General features: G+C 39.9%; 1 protein-coding gene across 1 annotated transcript; it reads left to right on the top strand.

Moving 5' to 3' along the window:
• Positions 1 to 231: 231 nt before the first annotated feature.
• On the top strand, positions 232 to 2,617 carry msx2b (muscle segment homeobox 2b). The gene is made up of 2 exons (XM_023277137.3): positions 232 to 770; positions 1,205 to 2,617. Exons 1-2 carry the CDS (start codon positions 377 to 379, stop codon positions 1,657 to 1,659), a joined length of 849 nt encoding a protein of 282 aa, XP_023132905.1. The 5' UTR covers positions 232 to 376; the 3' UTR covers positions 1,660 to 2,617.
• The last annotated feature ends 14,984 nt before the right edge of the window (positions 2,618 to 17,601 follow it).

The raw sequence follows: 17,601 nt of genomic DNA, 5'->3' as shown, positions 1-17,601 counted from the left end.
CAACAATATTGCTCATAACATAGTTCATATTGTTATTATTTTGGTAGAATAATGATGATTAATAGTGGTATTTGGAGGCTCTGTGGCAATGCAGCTCCTCAAAAACAACACAAGCAACGCCAGACTTTCCTACACTCCCTGAAAGCAGCATGTGCGCACTCGTAAACATTTTGGGCAGCAGTGATTGGTCAAAGTTGAGCCGTGTCAACATGCTGCGTCTACATACTCCCACATTGCCTACTACTTGACAGCTCATAACATTGCGCGCACCGGAGCGAGTTCCACCTGGCTGCCCTTTGACTGCACTCTGGACTAACTTCACCTGCTCGTTTTGTTTCTTTTTTTTTCCTTTCCGGAGGAGACCTGCGAGGGAGAAATGGCCTCCCAGGAGACTTTTAACGACTTGGGGTGCAGCAGTTCGTCCGAAGAGGACAGTAACCGAGCGGACTTGCCGGAGGGGTCTCGGGAGGAGAAGAGTCCATCTCCTGCGGCGCGTCGGCATCATCCGTTCAGCGTGGAGGCGCTCATGTCCGGGAGGAAGGCGGACAGCCGCGGCGCAGAGTCCGCCTGCTGCAAACCGAAGGGAAGTCCGGTGGCGACGTCCCCCACCGGTTTAAACTCTCTGTATCTGTGTCGGGAGACGTGCAGTCCCTCCGCGGGGAGCCGGAACAGCTTGACGGCTGCGCCCCCGTCGCCGGTAAAGTCGGAGGCGTCAGAGTCAGAGGATTGCGCAGCTTGGATCACCAGCAGCGCGTTTTCCACACAACCTCGTAAGTCACATTGAGCATCCAGGAAATGATCTTGTAATTTAGTGAGCATGTTTTCTATGTCTTATCCTGCAGCCTGCATACCACATTATCTTTAGGTCTGAGTATGATGAAGAGGACAAACTTTTTCAGTTTACTGGACCATGATTTCCTAGAAAGTGTATCTTAAATGCCAAGCATGAAGGAGATGAAAGGATAAAATGTTTACTCCGTTATCAATAATGTAGCCTAAGAGTCAAAATATGTGACATTCATGAAATGTAGACTGTAAGATGATTGTGTATCTAAACAGCCATCCCTTTTTAAGTTTAAATAATGGAGCCATTTGTGGCTGCTGAGTCCACACTGAATCAAATCAAATACCGTGAAAGTCAAATGAATTGGTGCATTTACAAATGTCATCCTCATCGTCAAATCTTGATGGTTTCTTCCCCCAGGTCATGTCAATCCTGCCTGTCCGCTGAGGAAACACAAGACCAACCGGAAGCCTCGCACTCCCTTCACCACATCCCAGCTGCTGGCCCTGGAGAGGAAGTTCAGGCAGAAGCAGTACCTGTCCATCGCAGAACGGGCCGAGTTCTCCTCCTCCCTGACCCTGACTGAGACCCAGGTGAAGATCTGGTTCCAGAACCGCCGGGCAAAGGCCAAGAGGCTCCAGGAGGCCGAGCTGGAGAAACTCAAGATGGCTGCTGACGCCAAGACGGCAGCGGTGGCAGCAGCCGCCGCCGGAGCTTTGCACCCTGGCTTTACGTTACCGCTCTCTCTGGGTGCCATGTCGCTGTATGGACAGTCGTACTCGGCCTACCATCACCACCACAGACCCATACTGCCCATTTCACCGTTAGGACTGTACGCCGCTCCTCTGGGCTACAGCATGTACCACTTATCATAAAAAATGGAAATATCACACAGACTTTGGTGAAATGTGTTTCCACGGATTCCCAAAAATGGACACAGAGGACATGTGCTCCTTAAAAATCTATGTTTATAATATATCTACTGCACAAGAGGTGTTTGAATCAACTTTACGAGCACTTCAAGTCAAATATAAAATCTATTTTTTTTTCCCCACAGTGAGGATAAAAAAAAACCCTCCTCTCTTGCCCCCTTGGACTGCCTGTTTACATGACTTGTCTATAAGAGGAGGGGGTGTTACTGTCCAGCTGTTTATACTCTTCACTGTTTACTTCTGCAATAATTGAGCTGGGCGAGGACTTGCATGGGGCACCAAAACAGACTACAACTGTTCTATTAAGCCTTGCTCCTCATCAGATACAGCACCTCGTGCTGAAAAAAGGGCCTTAAAAATCAGGACACTTTGTACTCTTGTATGGATGAATGGGTGTTTCAGCAACTCAGGCCAGATAAAAAAACATATCACTGAAGCATTGTTTTTTATTTTTAAATAAGAAAGTCCATTCTTACAAAAGCGTCTGCCTTGAAAAACTGTCCAATTCAGGTTTGTGGTGTCTTCAGGTTTAACCCTCTAATTATTGGTCGCAATGAAAACTTTACGCAGTTGTAATTAAAACTTTGTTAATGTTTTTTCTCGTAGCAATAAAAGCATTTTCATCACTCCCTCATTTTCTTTACAACACAGTTTTAGAGCGGAGACATATTCTCTTTGAAATACGATGCTGGAAATATATGAATGCCTCACGTTGTGTATTTATGAAAATATGGTACAAATTTTCTGACCAAATGTGTATTTATATTCCTTCCTGAATGGCCCTTTGAAAGGGCCTACATTGTGCTATGCAGTTTATATATAAATGTGTATATATATCTATTTTTTTCCAATTGCATGTGTTATAATTGAAATGAACAAATAATTAAAGCCTTTCAGACCATTTCCTTTAAATAAGTGACTTTTAATTTTATGTGCAAGAAAAAATAAAGTAGCAAAATATAAACAAGTGCAGCTACTTTGACTTAAGATGCATGAAAACCGTCATGTCTCCAGTAATATTCAAGTGAAAGCAACCAGCTGCTATTCATTCTTTCATCTCGCTCAGCCCTTTGCAGCTCTTTATCGCAGCTCTTTGTGCGTGTGTGTTTGTGTGGTTTAATCCCATGTCTGTGTTTCCCATCAGACAGTGGTTAGTTCAAGGCAATGTTTGACAAACCATAAATGATACTCGTAAATTACCCAACTTCACAGATAGTTCCCGTTATTACTGAGCTGTCATTTACCACAGCTGGTCAACTTTTCCTTTTTTTCGTCCGTAAAGTTAAGATGAGCTATAATAATTCTATTTTCTTTGCACATTACAATGCACGGATGCCTAGAGTTGGAGTTTTACGACTCACAACAACTTTTATCCCACCAGAATCTGCAACCATGAGTATAATTTTTACTTTTACTCAAGTCTTTATACTCCTGAATCTCACCAGCAAGTAGTAGCAGCAGTGGGTGTTTATTTAACAGGAAATAATCCATAATAATCTCTCAATTTGCTTGTGGGAGAGGTGATGATTGGCAAAAATGTGATCAAGTTCATACTAGTTTCCTCACCAACTAACAACTCTCATATTTTCATGCTCTTGCTGCCATAATAACCTTAATATTAATGACCACTGTTGTCAGAGTCTCCCAGACTCGTCCGACTCAGTGCCACAGAGCTGCAGGGTGATGGTGTGTGGTGCCTGCACTTTGTTGCAATTGTAAAAGCAGCTTACAACTTCCGTGTGACTTTGATGTAATGAGGAAATCGTTTATGGGCAGCAGCGTATTTATGAGGTTCCTCTTTAATCAGAACAAGGCGGAGAGGCCAGGCAGACAGACAGGCAGGCAGACTGACTGAGGAAACTGGCAGGCAAAGCAAGTAGCTTACACAGGCAAGCAATCAGCTTAATGAAGTGCAGATTGGCAGGATTGACTCTGAATCTCTTGTGAAACATCAACTTTGTGCTGCTCTCAGGAGGAGCGCTGTAGAACTGAATAAATGGACAATATTTTTGTTTGCAGGGATGCCATTATCGCTCGGGATTTTTGCCATTGTTAGCTGCTGTTCATCTGACAGTCACTGAGCACATTTGTGGTTTTGTATGTTACTTAAACACAACATGTGACTGAGCGCTTCTCTGGAAGTCATGTGTTTGTCTATTACCTCCTCTAGTGGCTGTTTGTAATATAGCATCATGGGAAAAAAACCTTCCCTCTCACTCTTCCTACTTGCTTTCTGAAGCACCATGCAAGTAAAATGTTCAGAGGTTCCCCAAGGATCCAAGGAAACAAAACAAAGTCACCTAATATTTCACTGATAAAGTCTCTTTTTAGTTGTAACGAATACACATTACAAGCTGAATATGAAAACAAGACATTTCTGTGCTACTCATACACTTCATTAGATAGATGTTTGATTCTTTTTGCTCTTATCCTCACCAGCTTCATGCTCTTCCTGCCTTATTAACCATAACCCATATGTCATGTTCCCCAAATAAAGATCCTGAACATTTAAAGAATGTATAATGATGTACTCATGAAGGTAACTGAGAATTTCTTAATAAAAGTGTGACTCCTGGGTTTCCCTATAGTTCTAATGATTTTCCCCTCATGACGCCTTAATGCTGTACTTAGAATGAAAGAAGCACAGTCCTATGACTGCATGCAGAGACCAGATCAAGCTTTTTTTCTCTTTGCCATTGCTTTTTAACAGTTCCAGCTGATGTGTACTAATCTAAAATAAAACTATAAATGGCTATAAAATTAACTAAAATAATAACTCCTAACTAAATTGATCTTGTCTTTTTTCATGAGTTGAGGGTGAAACACTTGGAATCCATGTGGCATTTGCACTTTGAGTGTGTAAAAATGTAATTATGTGACCTCCTACAGAAGGTATATGTCCACATATGATTTGCAACCATGAATTTTCAAACGCAAATCTGGCCACTGTCCTCTGTGAAGCATTATTCTTGTGCAGCCATACACTGTTCCAAGTGCACCTGTCCAGGGGTGGTTCTAGAGAAATATTAATGGGGTGGCATAGAGGGAGTTGTATCACCTTGTATCTGAAGTAGCAGAGATTGTATAACAGAACCATTTCGTCTTCATGGTGCATTCACTAGCACTTGGACATCAGAATTTTGCTTGTTATTCGATGATAGACTTTTGCTCTTTGAGGCCAGCCACAACCTTTCGTATACATGCTTTTGAATTAGATCATTCAGAACTGGGGTGGCCACCAGGGTGGCAAGGCATCTTTTAACTGCCACCGCAGTAGATCTGCCCCTGCACCTGCCTTGTCTATGAAAGTCCCACCACTTGGACTTGCGCATTTACTGTTTCACCATGGATGTCAGACCTGCAGAGAGCAAAATTTGAATCAAATTCAGTATGAAACAGAACCTGGAGACAAGAACAGAGTCTCCAATGGGAGAGCTCACAGCCTCCAAGACTGAAGAAGTTGCGTTTGGTCAGCAGTGTGACCAAGACTTTGTTCTTTGTATTGGTTGACATTCTCAGGATGGTGTACTGTAGCATCGTCCCCCAGGGTAAGACAGTCAGTGCTGAGCGCATTCAGCAAAAATGGCAGTTTAATTTTACATACCAAGATAGTTGTCGCTCTGGTCCCAGAGTCGGTTCTTCCTCTTCCCCCAAATGACATTCAAGTTAAAGGATCAGCCATTTTGACATAGTGAAGAGATCCAGAGCAAATACAGAATAGGAGTGTTCCAAATGTGGCAGGAGCACAGGGAACAGTAATTCAGTAAAAGCTACATTTTGGTGAGTCTCTCCATCACATTTCACATTTCTACAACAAATACATTCCTCCTTCCTCTGAGGTAAGCATGAGAAGAATTCCAATGAGGCTGGAACTCAGAATCGGGAAAATGCCACGACAATTTATTGACCATCATAGGATCACAGCTATGACCTTCTAGTGTAGGACTTTGTCAGATCATGAGGACATCGGAGTTTGCTTCTGCCATTTCATTCTTCTTATTGACATATAATCTGTCAGGCTCTCCTTAGCCCTGCAGGACCACCAACAATAAACATGTCAGAACAAAAGAAACAATGTTTATAATGCTGTGAAGGTACAGACACAGTTTTGTTTGCATTGACTAATTGGGGTCAGCAGCTCACAGCCGGAAAAAACTAAACTGAATATTTCAAAAATGCAAATTTCTATCTCACAGTATATCCTTACCAGTTTAAGATAATGTCTTCTCTCTGTTTTAGAATACAAAATAGCAATTAGGGCTGTCTGCTGATGCTGATTTGTTCTCTTTTAAACTTCTTTACAGATACTAATCAAGCCTTGGGCAGTGCCGCCCACAAACAACGAACCCCCCATGTGTGTTTCCATGTACAGACTGGGACACGATGCACAATAATTTTTGTTGTTGGTGTGTGTGTGTGTCTCTCTCTCAGTGTGTGAGTGGTTTTTGGAGTTATCCCTCGAGAGCCACACAGTAGCAGATGTAGGGAAATTGCCCGGAGCAGGCCAGTGGAAGAGGAGGACGGCCAAAGCTTCTGAAGATAAGGCACACACACACACGCATACAAAACCACACAGATAATTTTTTTGCGAACTATCTTTATAAACATTCAGTTTAACTGTTGCAAAAGTGCAAACACATAGACACATATAGAGTGCAAAGCATGCAAGATAGCAATTTTACCCGTTTTTTGTTTTCTCATTCCGGTTTTGTGCTGCAACATTTACCCAACAACAGCTCAGTTTGTTTCTTGGAATAATGAAGTCATTTAAGCTTTAAATTGGTTTAGTACACTTGAACAGAAATTACAGTGAATCACTGACACCTTTATCGCAACCTGCACTACTCCAAGAATTATTGATTTATTCCTTCATGCTGGTGTTAACTGGTTTAAACCAACACATATTTCTCATGAGTAGACAACAGTCAGTGGGAATTTACATGTTTCAATACTCTATTCATTCTCTATTTTTGTAGATTTTACCATTTATAGCATGCCCAAACATGCATCTGAATGCAGTTTCATTTGACCCGTGAAACCGTTCCATATACTGCACGTTTCAGCTAAATTTCAATAAACAGAAAGTGTGTCAGAAATGTGACACACTTTACTAATTAGGTATTTTTTCTTTCTCTCTAGGACTCCTGCTTCCGCCTATGAAGCATTCCAGCAAATTATATAAGGAGACATACTGAGATCAAAGCAGAGACAGATTTTGATTGGTGCATAAATACAGTTAAAACAGACATAAAGAGAAAGAAAGGGATAAGATGACTTTCCATTTTGATGACAGGCAGTCACTTTAGAAATGTTATGACATCACTTATTTAACATTATTCACACAGAGAGCATTGACAGACCCACTAATGAGGCTTATAAACAAGAAACTTCTACAGCTGAACAGTGTATTTAATGCTTCTCAGTCACAGACGCAGTTCAATGCATGTCTCAGCAACAGTAAAATCAAAGCTCAAAGAGGCTTCTGAAAGCTCTGCTAAATGGCCTTTTATATCACTTACACTGAGCCTTTGACGTCATGAATAAATTGAAAATGTGATACTTTGCTATGTGAAACCACTGTGGCCTCTCAGGCGTTCACTGATGCACTTGATGCAACACTTGGAGGGGAAGCTAAGAGATTGGTGTTTATTTAGGCGTGATTGATTTAGAATTATGTTCCTCACATCAATGCCAAGTGGCTGTGGTAAAGTTTTAAAGATGTTTTAATTTGAGAGGGAAAACAAAACCATGCTGATTGTGGAATTATTAGTGAAGGGAAATGCATAGTACTAAAAAACTCAATGAAAGCGTGTCCATAATGTGACCCAAAAGTACTTTGATGACATCTATTCTGGCATTTTACTAAAATTGTATTTTGTACGGTCTCATATGATGGTGGTACTTGCGCTGTGATGACGTGCGGAGACTGAAAGAACAGCTTTGAGCATTTTAATGTGTTTCCCCTGCTTTTTACTGTGAATAAATTCATTCAGAAATCATTACACAATGTAAAAAATGAAAAAGCGGCTTAAAACTAAACTCATTTGTAACCTGGCTGATGTTAAATCTTGAGTTTGGCAAGCGAAGAACCTCCAGTTGCTCTTGCATATATCTGAGTTCTTTAAACTTACAATAATAAGTTCATGCAACAAAGATGAAGCTGACAAAATAGTCTGCTCAACTTTATACTACTACAAGTTGTTTCTAAAGATAGCAGCAACAGAAGTGATAGTGTACAGTACAAAATGTTTATTGGTATTTTAAGTTGTACAAACAAGAAAATTACAGTTGTATCATCTTGTTAAATTGATTTATCTTTTTTAAGGCAGCCAGTTTATTTTTTCAGTAACTTACTTGTAATGTGACTCTAATTAAAAAAAATTAATTGTGTGATTTGTCTATAGAACTCAAGTTTCTATATCCAGATAGCATATCAACTGAAACCAAACAAAACATAAACCAAATTTTTTGAAGAAAGTTGTCAAAAATGAGACAAACTATGCCACTGTATTTAAAGATCTGTAACATAACAACAATAGTGTTATGAGTGCTAACAGAAAAAGAAACTAACAGAATGGGAGACAAAGTGCAGGATGAGACTCAGTCATGTTTCATACTGGTAGAATGAACCTAATAAGTGAACAAAATAGTTTAATCCGGCTTAAAATTATTGCTGAATTTCTTAATCAAATGAATAATTACTGCAAAGGAGAAAGAAAGAGCGGCGGTAGAAAAGGATTCAGAATTTTGAAGAACACCTTAAATATGGGCTGGATCATTATTATGCCTCTATAATATCATTGTCACAGTCTGTCAATCTCTTTAGCCATCCGAGCCTGTCGCAATAAAATCATCTGCCTCAGGAGTAGGAGACATCCTTCATGGAGTATTAGCCAGATCCATCTCTTGTCAAAGTCATGAACCAGTTCTGCTGATTATTTAAAAGGATGTAACCTTAATAACATTATCCCCTGCTGTAAAAAGACAGTGATTGTAGCTCAACTATGGAGCCTTAACATGTTGGAAATTCTATATAAACAAACAAAAAAAAGCACTGTTTATGCTATAATGCAATAAATGCTAATATATTTTGAGAGTCAATCAGAATCAGAAAGAACTAGATGGGAATGACAGTAAAGATGAAATTCCCCTTTTTATCCAGAAGGTGTCACTATAGCAACAAACTTTAGCCGCAGATGCCTCATTGTGCACCAGTGAAACCTGAACAATTCACCAGAGACCATCCACGAAACAGGCTGCTTTAATTTGGCTTCTGCTCTTAAAACAGAGCAAAAAAAGAAACTGAACTAAATCATCGGTGGATTTAAAATAAAACCATAAAAAAGTGCAGGACACCTCTGAGGTGAAGTTCTTTAATAATCAGTTTATCTGTTCAGTATTGAGGCATTATTGTGGTGGCGAATAAGTGCGACTTTAAAAATGCAAATGCTGCTGCACAGGGAAAAGAAAACATCCTGTCATATGTATACACTCCCATATTGTTTCAACACCTGTTTACACAGAAGAATGCCTCCCTGCGAGTGTTTGCGTGCAGCTGAGGAAATGCCTCCTGCATCCTTAACTAAAGCTGTGTGTAAAAAGAGGAAGGGGAACAATGAAAGATCTACCTTTGTGACTGACATTTAACCTTTGTTGCTTTATAGGGGAAGACAGAGGAGTCGAGTTGTCACAGACTGAGCTTGTCATATGTGCTACCACAGACGCACACATTCTGCAGCACCTTTTTCTACCCCACAAATGAATGTCACAGAGATAGAGACCGACATTTCAGGGCAAAGAAAGTGCTCGTTGCACACCACTCTAGTGCCCTCTCTCACTTTCCCTCTCCCACCTCACACACACATCCTCTGTCGCCATCGCTGTCGTCACACACACACACACACACACACACACACACCCACACACATACTTATTACTGCCACTGCGCTGTTGCCTAATCTGCTCTTCCCTTGCTTCCCTCCAAGCCACAGGCCCAGCACTAACACGAGCTGATAAGGTTTTGGCAGACATGTTTCAAGATGTATCTATATAACTCCATGGTACTGCATAATCCAAAAGAAAATTGTAAAAATAAATCATATCATGCATGTTTATTTCATTTGTTTTTAGTATTTTCTAACTGTGAAGTTGCATCTTTTCCCTGCATGTGTTCTGGTGAATACAGATGTTGTGTGTCTAAAGGCTGAGTGCACTTGTTTCCTCTTAAACTGCCACAACATAATTCAGTCACTCTGGTGAAAATCTGCAGTTCAAATCACAACGCTTAAGACTTTATGCATACCACAAGTGGTGTTGCATAATATGCACTTAAAAATTACACTACACCCCGTTTTATTAGTACTGATACTTTAAAGGATGGCAGTGTTTTAACAGAAGCTGTGAATGAGTTGCCTGGATGTGTGTGTGCAGCACTCTGCCTCCACTCCCTGCAGGCTTAGTGGGCGTGCCAACCTTCTTCCCTTTCTCTCACAAACACACTGCAGTTTTCATCGTGACAAAGCAAGAGGCAATGCTGCAAATACAAGGACTCCTGCAGACCATCCGCGAATTCCCCACAAAGTGAAATTTGGCACTTTCTCGCCTACATAGTTAGAGCAAACCCACCTCAAAATTGGTCTGTAAAAGATGTACCTTTGCAGAGGGAGGGAACCAACAGGTCAAAGATTTTGCTGACAGATATGCTGATTTGTTAGAAGAATTCAAAGAGCAACAGGTTAGTAAATATGAGAGACAGAGCAGAACTACATCATGACCATGCAACAAATAGGATTTGTTTAGTACACTTTTTCATGTTTCAAGAATCAATTAAATGGTAACTGTTTAATTTGGTCTTACCATTTAAACGAACCCACCAGTGTAGGATACATTTCTACATGCAAACACAGCAATAACAGTGGTAGCAATTCCTTTACTGTAGCTTCTAAAACTGAGCCGGTCGCATGTTTGCGTATCAGCGGCACCAGTTATGAGTGATTAACGAAGGGGGTGATCAGAATGTGCACTAAAGTACTGCTTAATTTAATCTTTCAACCACAAACCAATGACTTGTGAAGGCAGTGGGAAAATTAGTTCCATCTTCCAAAAGCCACATTCCATTACAAATAAAATGTGTTTTCTCAGATTAGTTTGTGATGCGTCATGAATATGTTTCTAATCAATACATCTTTGCCATTTATTTCATCGCTTTCACACTGCCACTGCTTTTCAACCAACCAATCATATAACAGAAGCGGCAGGAGAGGTTTCAAACATGTTACGACAGGATATATTTCATCCAAAACCATGACATATTCCTAAATCCAACTAAGTAGGACAGTTTCAGTGCCTAAACCTGACTAAACTTCTCATGAGAAGTTAGTGTCGTAAAAGGTTACATTTAACCCAAAGCGTTCTTTTCTGCACCTAGCCAAGCAGTCATGGTGCCTAAACGAAAAAAAATGACGGCTCTGCATGGGACACAAGACATCTAAGTGAAAATCCTGCATTGAACTTGGGCCATCACTCTCCCTCCATCCTCATAATGTAGACTTTGTGGGGTCCTTAAAAGTAGACACATTTCCTGTGACATCATCATGTTATCTCACCGGAAAAATAACTAAAATGTAATAAAGAGTGCAGTTTAGTCCTATGTGAATGGAATCTTTGACCAGGTTAATTTGTTGGTATCATGGCAGCATTAACCTCAGCCACTTAGACTGGATTGTACAAAATTCACCTTATCAAATATTTTCTTTAAAAAAAAAAAAAAAAAAAAAAACACTAATAGCTTTGACTCCAACTGTATGTGTGCAGTGTGATCTTTCAGCAGTCAATTACATTCACGTTCCATCGGGTTGCTTTTGAATCAGGTTTGAAGCCATGTGATTTGCAGGCTATTGGAGCCATATGATGTGTGAGAACATAGCTGTGGGATAAAAAGATATTTATAGATTCACATGTATGATTTCATGTGATTGCTTCCTGGGTTTCTCCTTCTCTCACGCTCATTAGCAAGGATTATGCAAATGTATTTGAACAGGTTCTAAACGGATGGGATGAGTAGGGAGGACGAATGCATGTCAGTGTTTCATGTAGAAATGCAGAATAGCACAAAGGGATTAGAAGGTAGTATGCACGACACTGTGTGGATGGTTGTGCATCTCGTTATGCCTTAAGTGTCATACAGTAGTTCAGACAGTAATTTATGTATATGTGTTGGTGTGTTTCAAGAATAAACACAGCAGAGTAAGAAAGCAAATTTGCACTCTGCAATAACTATAACCATGAGGGATTCCCCTCAGAAGTTCTTAAAATAAATCATTATACAGCAGAATGTCAGTGATATCTGCACTAGACTGTACTTCTTCAAACTCCCAGTGAAAGATAGTGAGTTAATCCTTCCTTCATTATGGTATCCTTGGCATTTTCTGGGTTTCTGTCTGCTAAAAATTCCTTTGGACCTCGACCTGGAAAATTGCCAGTGTGGGTGTAGTAATAATTCTTAAAGAACTTTTAACAGGGTTTGGTAACATGAGAGAACAAAGATAAGAGCTTGCTGATGAGGAGGTCAAACACTACCGTGACTTGTTCCTTGGCCATTTTCACATCAACTTGACATTTGTGGTAGTTGTCCCACAAACTTCTGGTTGTATCTTTGACCACTCCTCTTGACTGAATTAGTGCAGTTCAACTAAATTTGTTTGCTTTCTAACACAGACTTGTTTCTTCATTACAGTCTACAGGTTCTCAATAGGGTTTAAGTCAGGACTTTGGGAAAGCCAGTCTAAAACCTTAATTTGAGCCCGATTTAGCCATTTTCTGATGATTTTAGGTTTTCTTGAAGAAGATGGTGGTAACCCTCCTTCTTGATTAATCAACACACTTTGCGAACAGCACCAATTCCACTGGCAGCAAAACACTTCATGGTAGGTATGGTGTTCTTGGAATTAAGGGCCTCACCTTCTATGCTCCTACAATATTTTTGTTCATTGTGGTCAAACAGCACCATTTCTGTTTTATCAGACCACATAACTTTCCTCCAGAAGGCCTTTCTTTGTCTTTTTTAAGTGTTTCTTGGTTGATTCTTGACCATCCTGACCAAACGTCTCTCAGCAGCAGGTGATAGCTTCTGTTTTCTTCCTGATTCTGGCAGCAACACAACTGTACCATGCACTCTTTACGTACAATTGTTTGCACAGTTGACTTTTGGGATCTGTAGCTGCTATGAAATGACTCCAAGTGACTTTCCCGTATTGTTCGAGTCAGTGATTTGACTTTGATTTGATTTTTTTAGATCGGTGCTGAGCTCCTAAGACTTTCCCATTGTTTGTGACTGAGCATAATGCGTGGTTAAAATGGGCCCTATTGGCTCATAGAAGTCTGCAGCTGTAATTGAACGCAATCATTCAGAAGTAAGTCATGCCACAAAGAAAACTGCATTAACACAATTTTCGACATTACCCAAACTGATAATTTAAGTTGCTGTATGTAGATTTTGGAACTGGCAGATTTTTTCATATTTACAGAAGACCTATAACAAATCTAAAAACCAAAGTGTATGATTGTTTGTTGTGACAAAGATGCATGAGTTTCAGTGACTCCATCATAGAAAAGTTAGTTATAGGAGTCACTTGAAACTCAAGACCTTGTTCACAACTGTATATATACAGAAATATTTCCAATCTTACAGCCAAATTTTCCAGAAGCACTGATGTTGGCCAAGTGATATACTGCATACTTTTGCATAGCATTAGGGGTATTTCTTTTGAATCCCCTCTTATTAGAGTGTATTAACAAAAACAAATAGCTTCACAGGAATTATCAGTCTATACGAGTCCTATGGGATATCACAAGACTTTTAGGCTTTAGAACTGGCAATAAAAACACTACCAACTGTTTTAATAGTTTATGAAGAACAAATTTTGTGACTATTCCACATGTGTTTTCCGATCCACTGTGACTTGTAAGAAACAAGCAGAACACACATGTTCATTGTCGAACGCTGCCAGGAATCCCACAGACTGCAGCTGTGAATTCTGACCCTCTGTCCAAAGGGCTGCAATTGTGCCAAGTTATCACATTTGTGTGCCAGCGAGGGAGCGAAGGCTTTAATACATGCATGCCTGTACGTATCTGGCTGAATGTGCAAGCCTGCGGAGCAATAGGGGATTTTAAACCTGGTAGTAGAATTACACAGAAAAATTATAGATTCATTAACTGGCTTGTAAAAGAAAATGGATTTTGGTGTATAATTTAATGCATGTTGATGAGATCACTGTGAGAACACAAATACATGTGACACATCAAGGGCCTACAACCAGAATTATGGTGTCACAATAAAACCAGTATGTACTCTGAACAACCCCCAGTAAACAGTTATCGACTAATTCCCAACACCTACATAAAGTCGCACATTTTTACATATTTCGTTAAAGACTTCATTAAGGGATTGTTCCCAGTGGAGCCGTTTTGATGTCGTAAACGAGTACAAATCTGCTGGCATGCAACATTTGAACAGTGGCTCTAGCAGATTGGTGCTAATAAACTGATTTTCTGTCTGATTTTCAGTATCTCATCTGAACATAAAAACACAGTCATCGCCAGGCATTCTTTTATCTCAAAAAATGATGTATGATGATAAGCTTTTGTGTGATAACCTTTTCTGACCCCTGGGCTTTTTCCACCTTTGGAAGTGGAGGCGGTAAAACAGAGGGAGAATCGATGAGCAGGTAGAGCTTAAAATGACTGATAGTTCTAATAGATAAGGGGGAGAAAACATGCATCTGATGAGATGTTTTTGCTGTGGGGTGATGTGAAACACGGAAGAGAGATAAATGGTGAAAGTACTGATCGTCCGCAAATCGATGCTATAGATGGCATGTTCTCAAGACTCATCTTTTTGGATATAGGACTCAAAATTGACCTTTATTACCATATGGGTCAATATATAATTGTGGAACTTCTTATAACATAGTTGACAAGTATCATAGTTGACGTTTTTTGCTGTTTTCAGGCCTAAAATCAACATGACTGCCTATAATCAAACACCACATGGCATTTATAGAGAAAGATTCTTCTAAATATTATATATACAACTGAGCAAAATTGAAATTGAAAGTTATTTATAAAGATATTGTAGTAAACCTGTTGACATGCCATAAATCCACACTTGACTCACACGTTACTTTATATTAAATAACTCAGAAAGCCTTGGAGTCTGGCCAGTCTTTTCTTGAGGAGGAAATGACATCATGTGGAGCAGGTCATGTGATTTGGAATTAACACACTTCCTTGAGAGGTGTTTTGTAATGGATAACTTATCAGACAGATAAAATTTGTTATTTTCCATATAAAATTTGATATATTGCCAAAAACGAAATATCTATCATGATTATCTCAACTTAATAAAAAGAACACAATCAAAACTATTTTCAAATTGCTTAGCTCATTAGAAGGTGGTTGTTATTAAATTCGGATGGTTATTTAGTTGACATTTTAGTGATATCCAGTCATTTTTCATGAAAAAATGATTGTTTCTACAGTAAATAATTGTGGAATTTGTAAAGACATGATCATTATGAACCTAAAAACTTTTTTTTGTTTTAACTTTTAATAAAAATGTAAGATATATCCCATGGACTTCAAAAGTCCCTCAATTGCATATTCACTCATATGCGATTGATAATCAAAACTGCATTGTGCCGTCTTCGCTGCACATGGCAAATATTGCTTGGACTGATGACAGTTTGGTCCAGGGAACAATGGCACTTCATGTGTCATTGTTCTTCCTGCTCCATTTTGGTCTCCACCTATCCCTTAGTAAAATATCTAGGCCTCTCGCTACAATTTTTTTAATGTTCTACTTCCCTTTCAAGCTAATTGCTAACTTGCTTGTGACCTATTTGGGCCTGGGCCAATGATGTACAGGCGCTTAATCAAAATTTTTGTTTTTGGCTGCTTCTGTGAGAAATGGGGTTGATTAGAAATAACTGCAAGCAAACACAACAGTATGTTAAAAGAGGCTCTTTAGCATTATGCATCATTACTAAATCCATTGTTAGTGTTAGTAAAACTGGTGTGCTGTTTCATGGAAGGCAAACAGACACAGAAAACAGAATTAGACTAAGCACTACTACAGTATGCGTTTGTCAGATTTCACATCCCACCGTGTGTGTGCAATAACCTAGGGGATTTCATTATCCACATTTCCTCTCATAGGGCCAGATGCCCTTGCGTGGATGGATGTACATGACTCACAGGAAGGAGGGAAGACCTCCCACATTGCAGTCTGCAGCAGGAGGGTCTGGCTGTCAGTCAGCATCCTACACGTTGTGCATCCCTAAGAGTCAGCACAACTCTCCACTGCTGCGTCACATTAAAGGCAAGATGACCCGAGGGTGGTGGCTGCCTGCTTTGTCAGTCTGACAAAGCCCGTTTGGCCCTTTTCGTACCATTGCAAGGGCAATTTGCTGTGTGTGACCTTTCAAAGGGCAATGTAACATGACAAGAGCTGTTAACATCTGAAGAGCACCTAGGGGTTTCAGAAGATATAGGCCATTCTTACAGTTTTAGAGTTTATCCATTTGTCATCTGTAAAATAGACTTCCCCCTTTTGTTTTCTGTACTTTAAATCTCAGATGTCTGTGAGGGTTGTATGTGTGCCAGCAGAGCTCTCCTTGCCGGCACCCATTTGATGATTTCACGGCTCACAAGAAACGGAGGATGGACAACAACAACAAAGAAAATTGTCAAAATCCAGAGGTGGGATGCAGCTATGGTATCTCATAAAACTCTTTCACCTCCACCTACACATATCACACAGATGCAAATTACATAAGAACAAACTCATCATTTAGTAAGTATATGTTTCCATGTAGGAAAAATATCATCACTTCTTGGCATGTAGCATTATTGGATGCAAGTGGGTGTCAACGGGTTCGCCTGGTATACTTGCAAAACAACAAAAAAGTCTGTGCTTTTCTGCAAAACCATAGGATTTGCTGGAAGGCTGTTTGTCACAGTTAAAGAGTATTATGCCTTGTAGTTTCCTGCTGATCCAAGGTGTCAAACACTGAGGTGCATGCACAGCTTATACACACCACAAAAGCCCTAAAACACATAAGCAGTTACGGATGGTTAGACAATTATAAACATGAGTCACTGTGTTTATGTATATACGGACACCTGAATATTTTTTTTTTACTTAAAAATGTTAGTATAATCAGAAAAATATATCATAGTAGCAAAAGTACCTACTGCAAAAATGTGCCCTATGGCAATTTTACTATAATACAGTATATGCACTGCCTGGTCAAATAAAAGCTGCCACTGGGATTTAACAGAGCAAATAGGTAAGGGCCTTCCGTCGGATAATTACTGCAGTGATGAATACGTTTCAGCTACAACAACTTATTTAACTCTAGCTGATGCAGTGAGGAGCTTCTCACTTCTTAAACAACCACGTTGGAAGACGCATCCTGTGGTCACGAAAAGGATGTTAATCTGTCTCAGAAGGGTCAAATTATTGGCCTGCGTCAAGCAAAGAAAACAACTAAGAATATTGCTGAAACTATTAAAATCAGGTTAAGAACCATCCAATTACTAAAACCTGGAAGGATAGTGGTGAACCATCACCTTAGAGGAACAAATGTGGTCGGTCATGTGGCCTGATGAGTCCAGATTTACCCTGTTCCAGAGTGATGAGGGCATCAGGGTGAGAAGAGAGGAAGATGAAGTGATGCACTCATCATGTCTAGTGTCTACCAGCCTGTGGGGGTTAGAGTTATGATCTGGGGTTGGTCAGGTTCAGCAGCATTATGTTCCCAAAGAATGAGGTCAGCTGACTACCTGAATATGCTGAATGACCAGGTCTTTCCATCAGTGGAG

Source organism: Amphiprion ocellaris, chromosome 14 (assembly GCF_022539595.1).
Source record: "Amphiprion ocellaris isolate individual 3 ecotype Okinawa chromosome 14, ASM2253959v1, whole genome shotgun sequence".
Taxonomy (NCBI): Eukaryota; Metazoa; Chordata; class Actinopteri; family Pomacentridae; genus Amphiprion; species Amphiprion ocellaris.
The sequence above is the reverse complement of the archived record's forward strand: the minus strand, read 5'-3'. Positions and strand labels throughout refer to the sequence as shown.

Coding starts and splice junctions, on each gene's coding strand:
- msx2b (XM_023277137.3), top strand. CDS start 377: ATGGCCTCCCAGGAGACTTTTAACGACTTGGGGTGCAGCAGTTCGTCC. Junction 771..1,204: donor CGCGTTTTCCACACAACCTC/GTAAGTCACATT, acceptor TTCTTCCCCCAG/GTCATGTCAATCCTGCCTGT.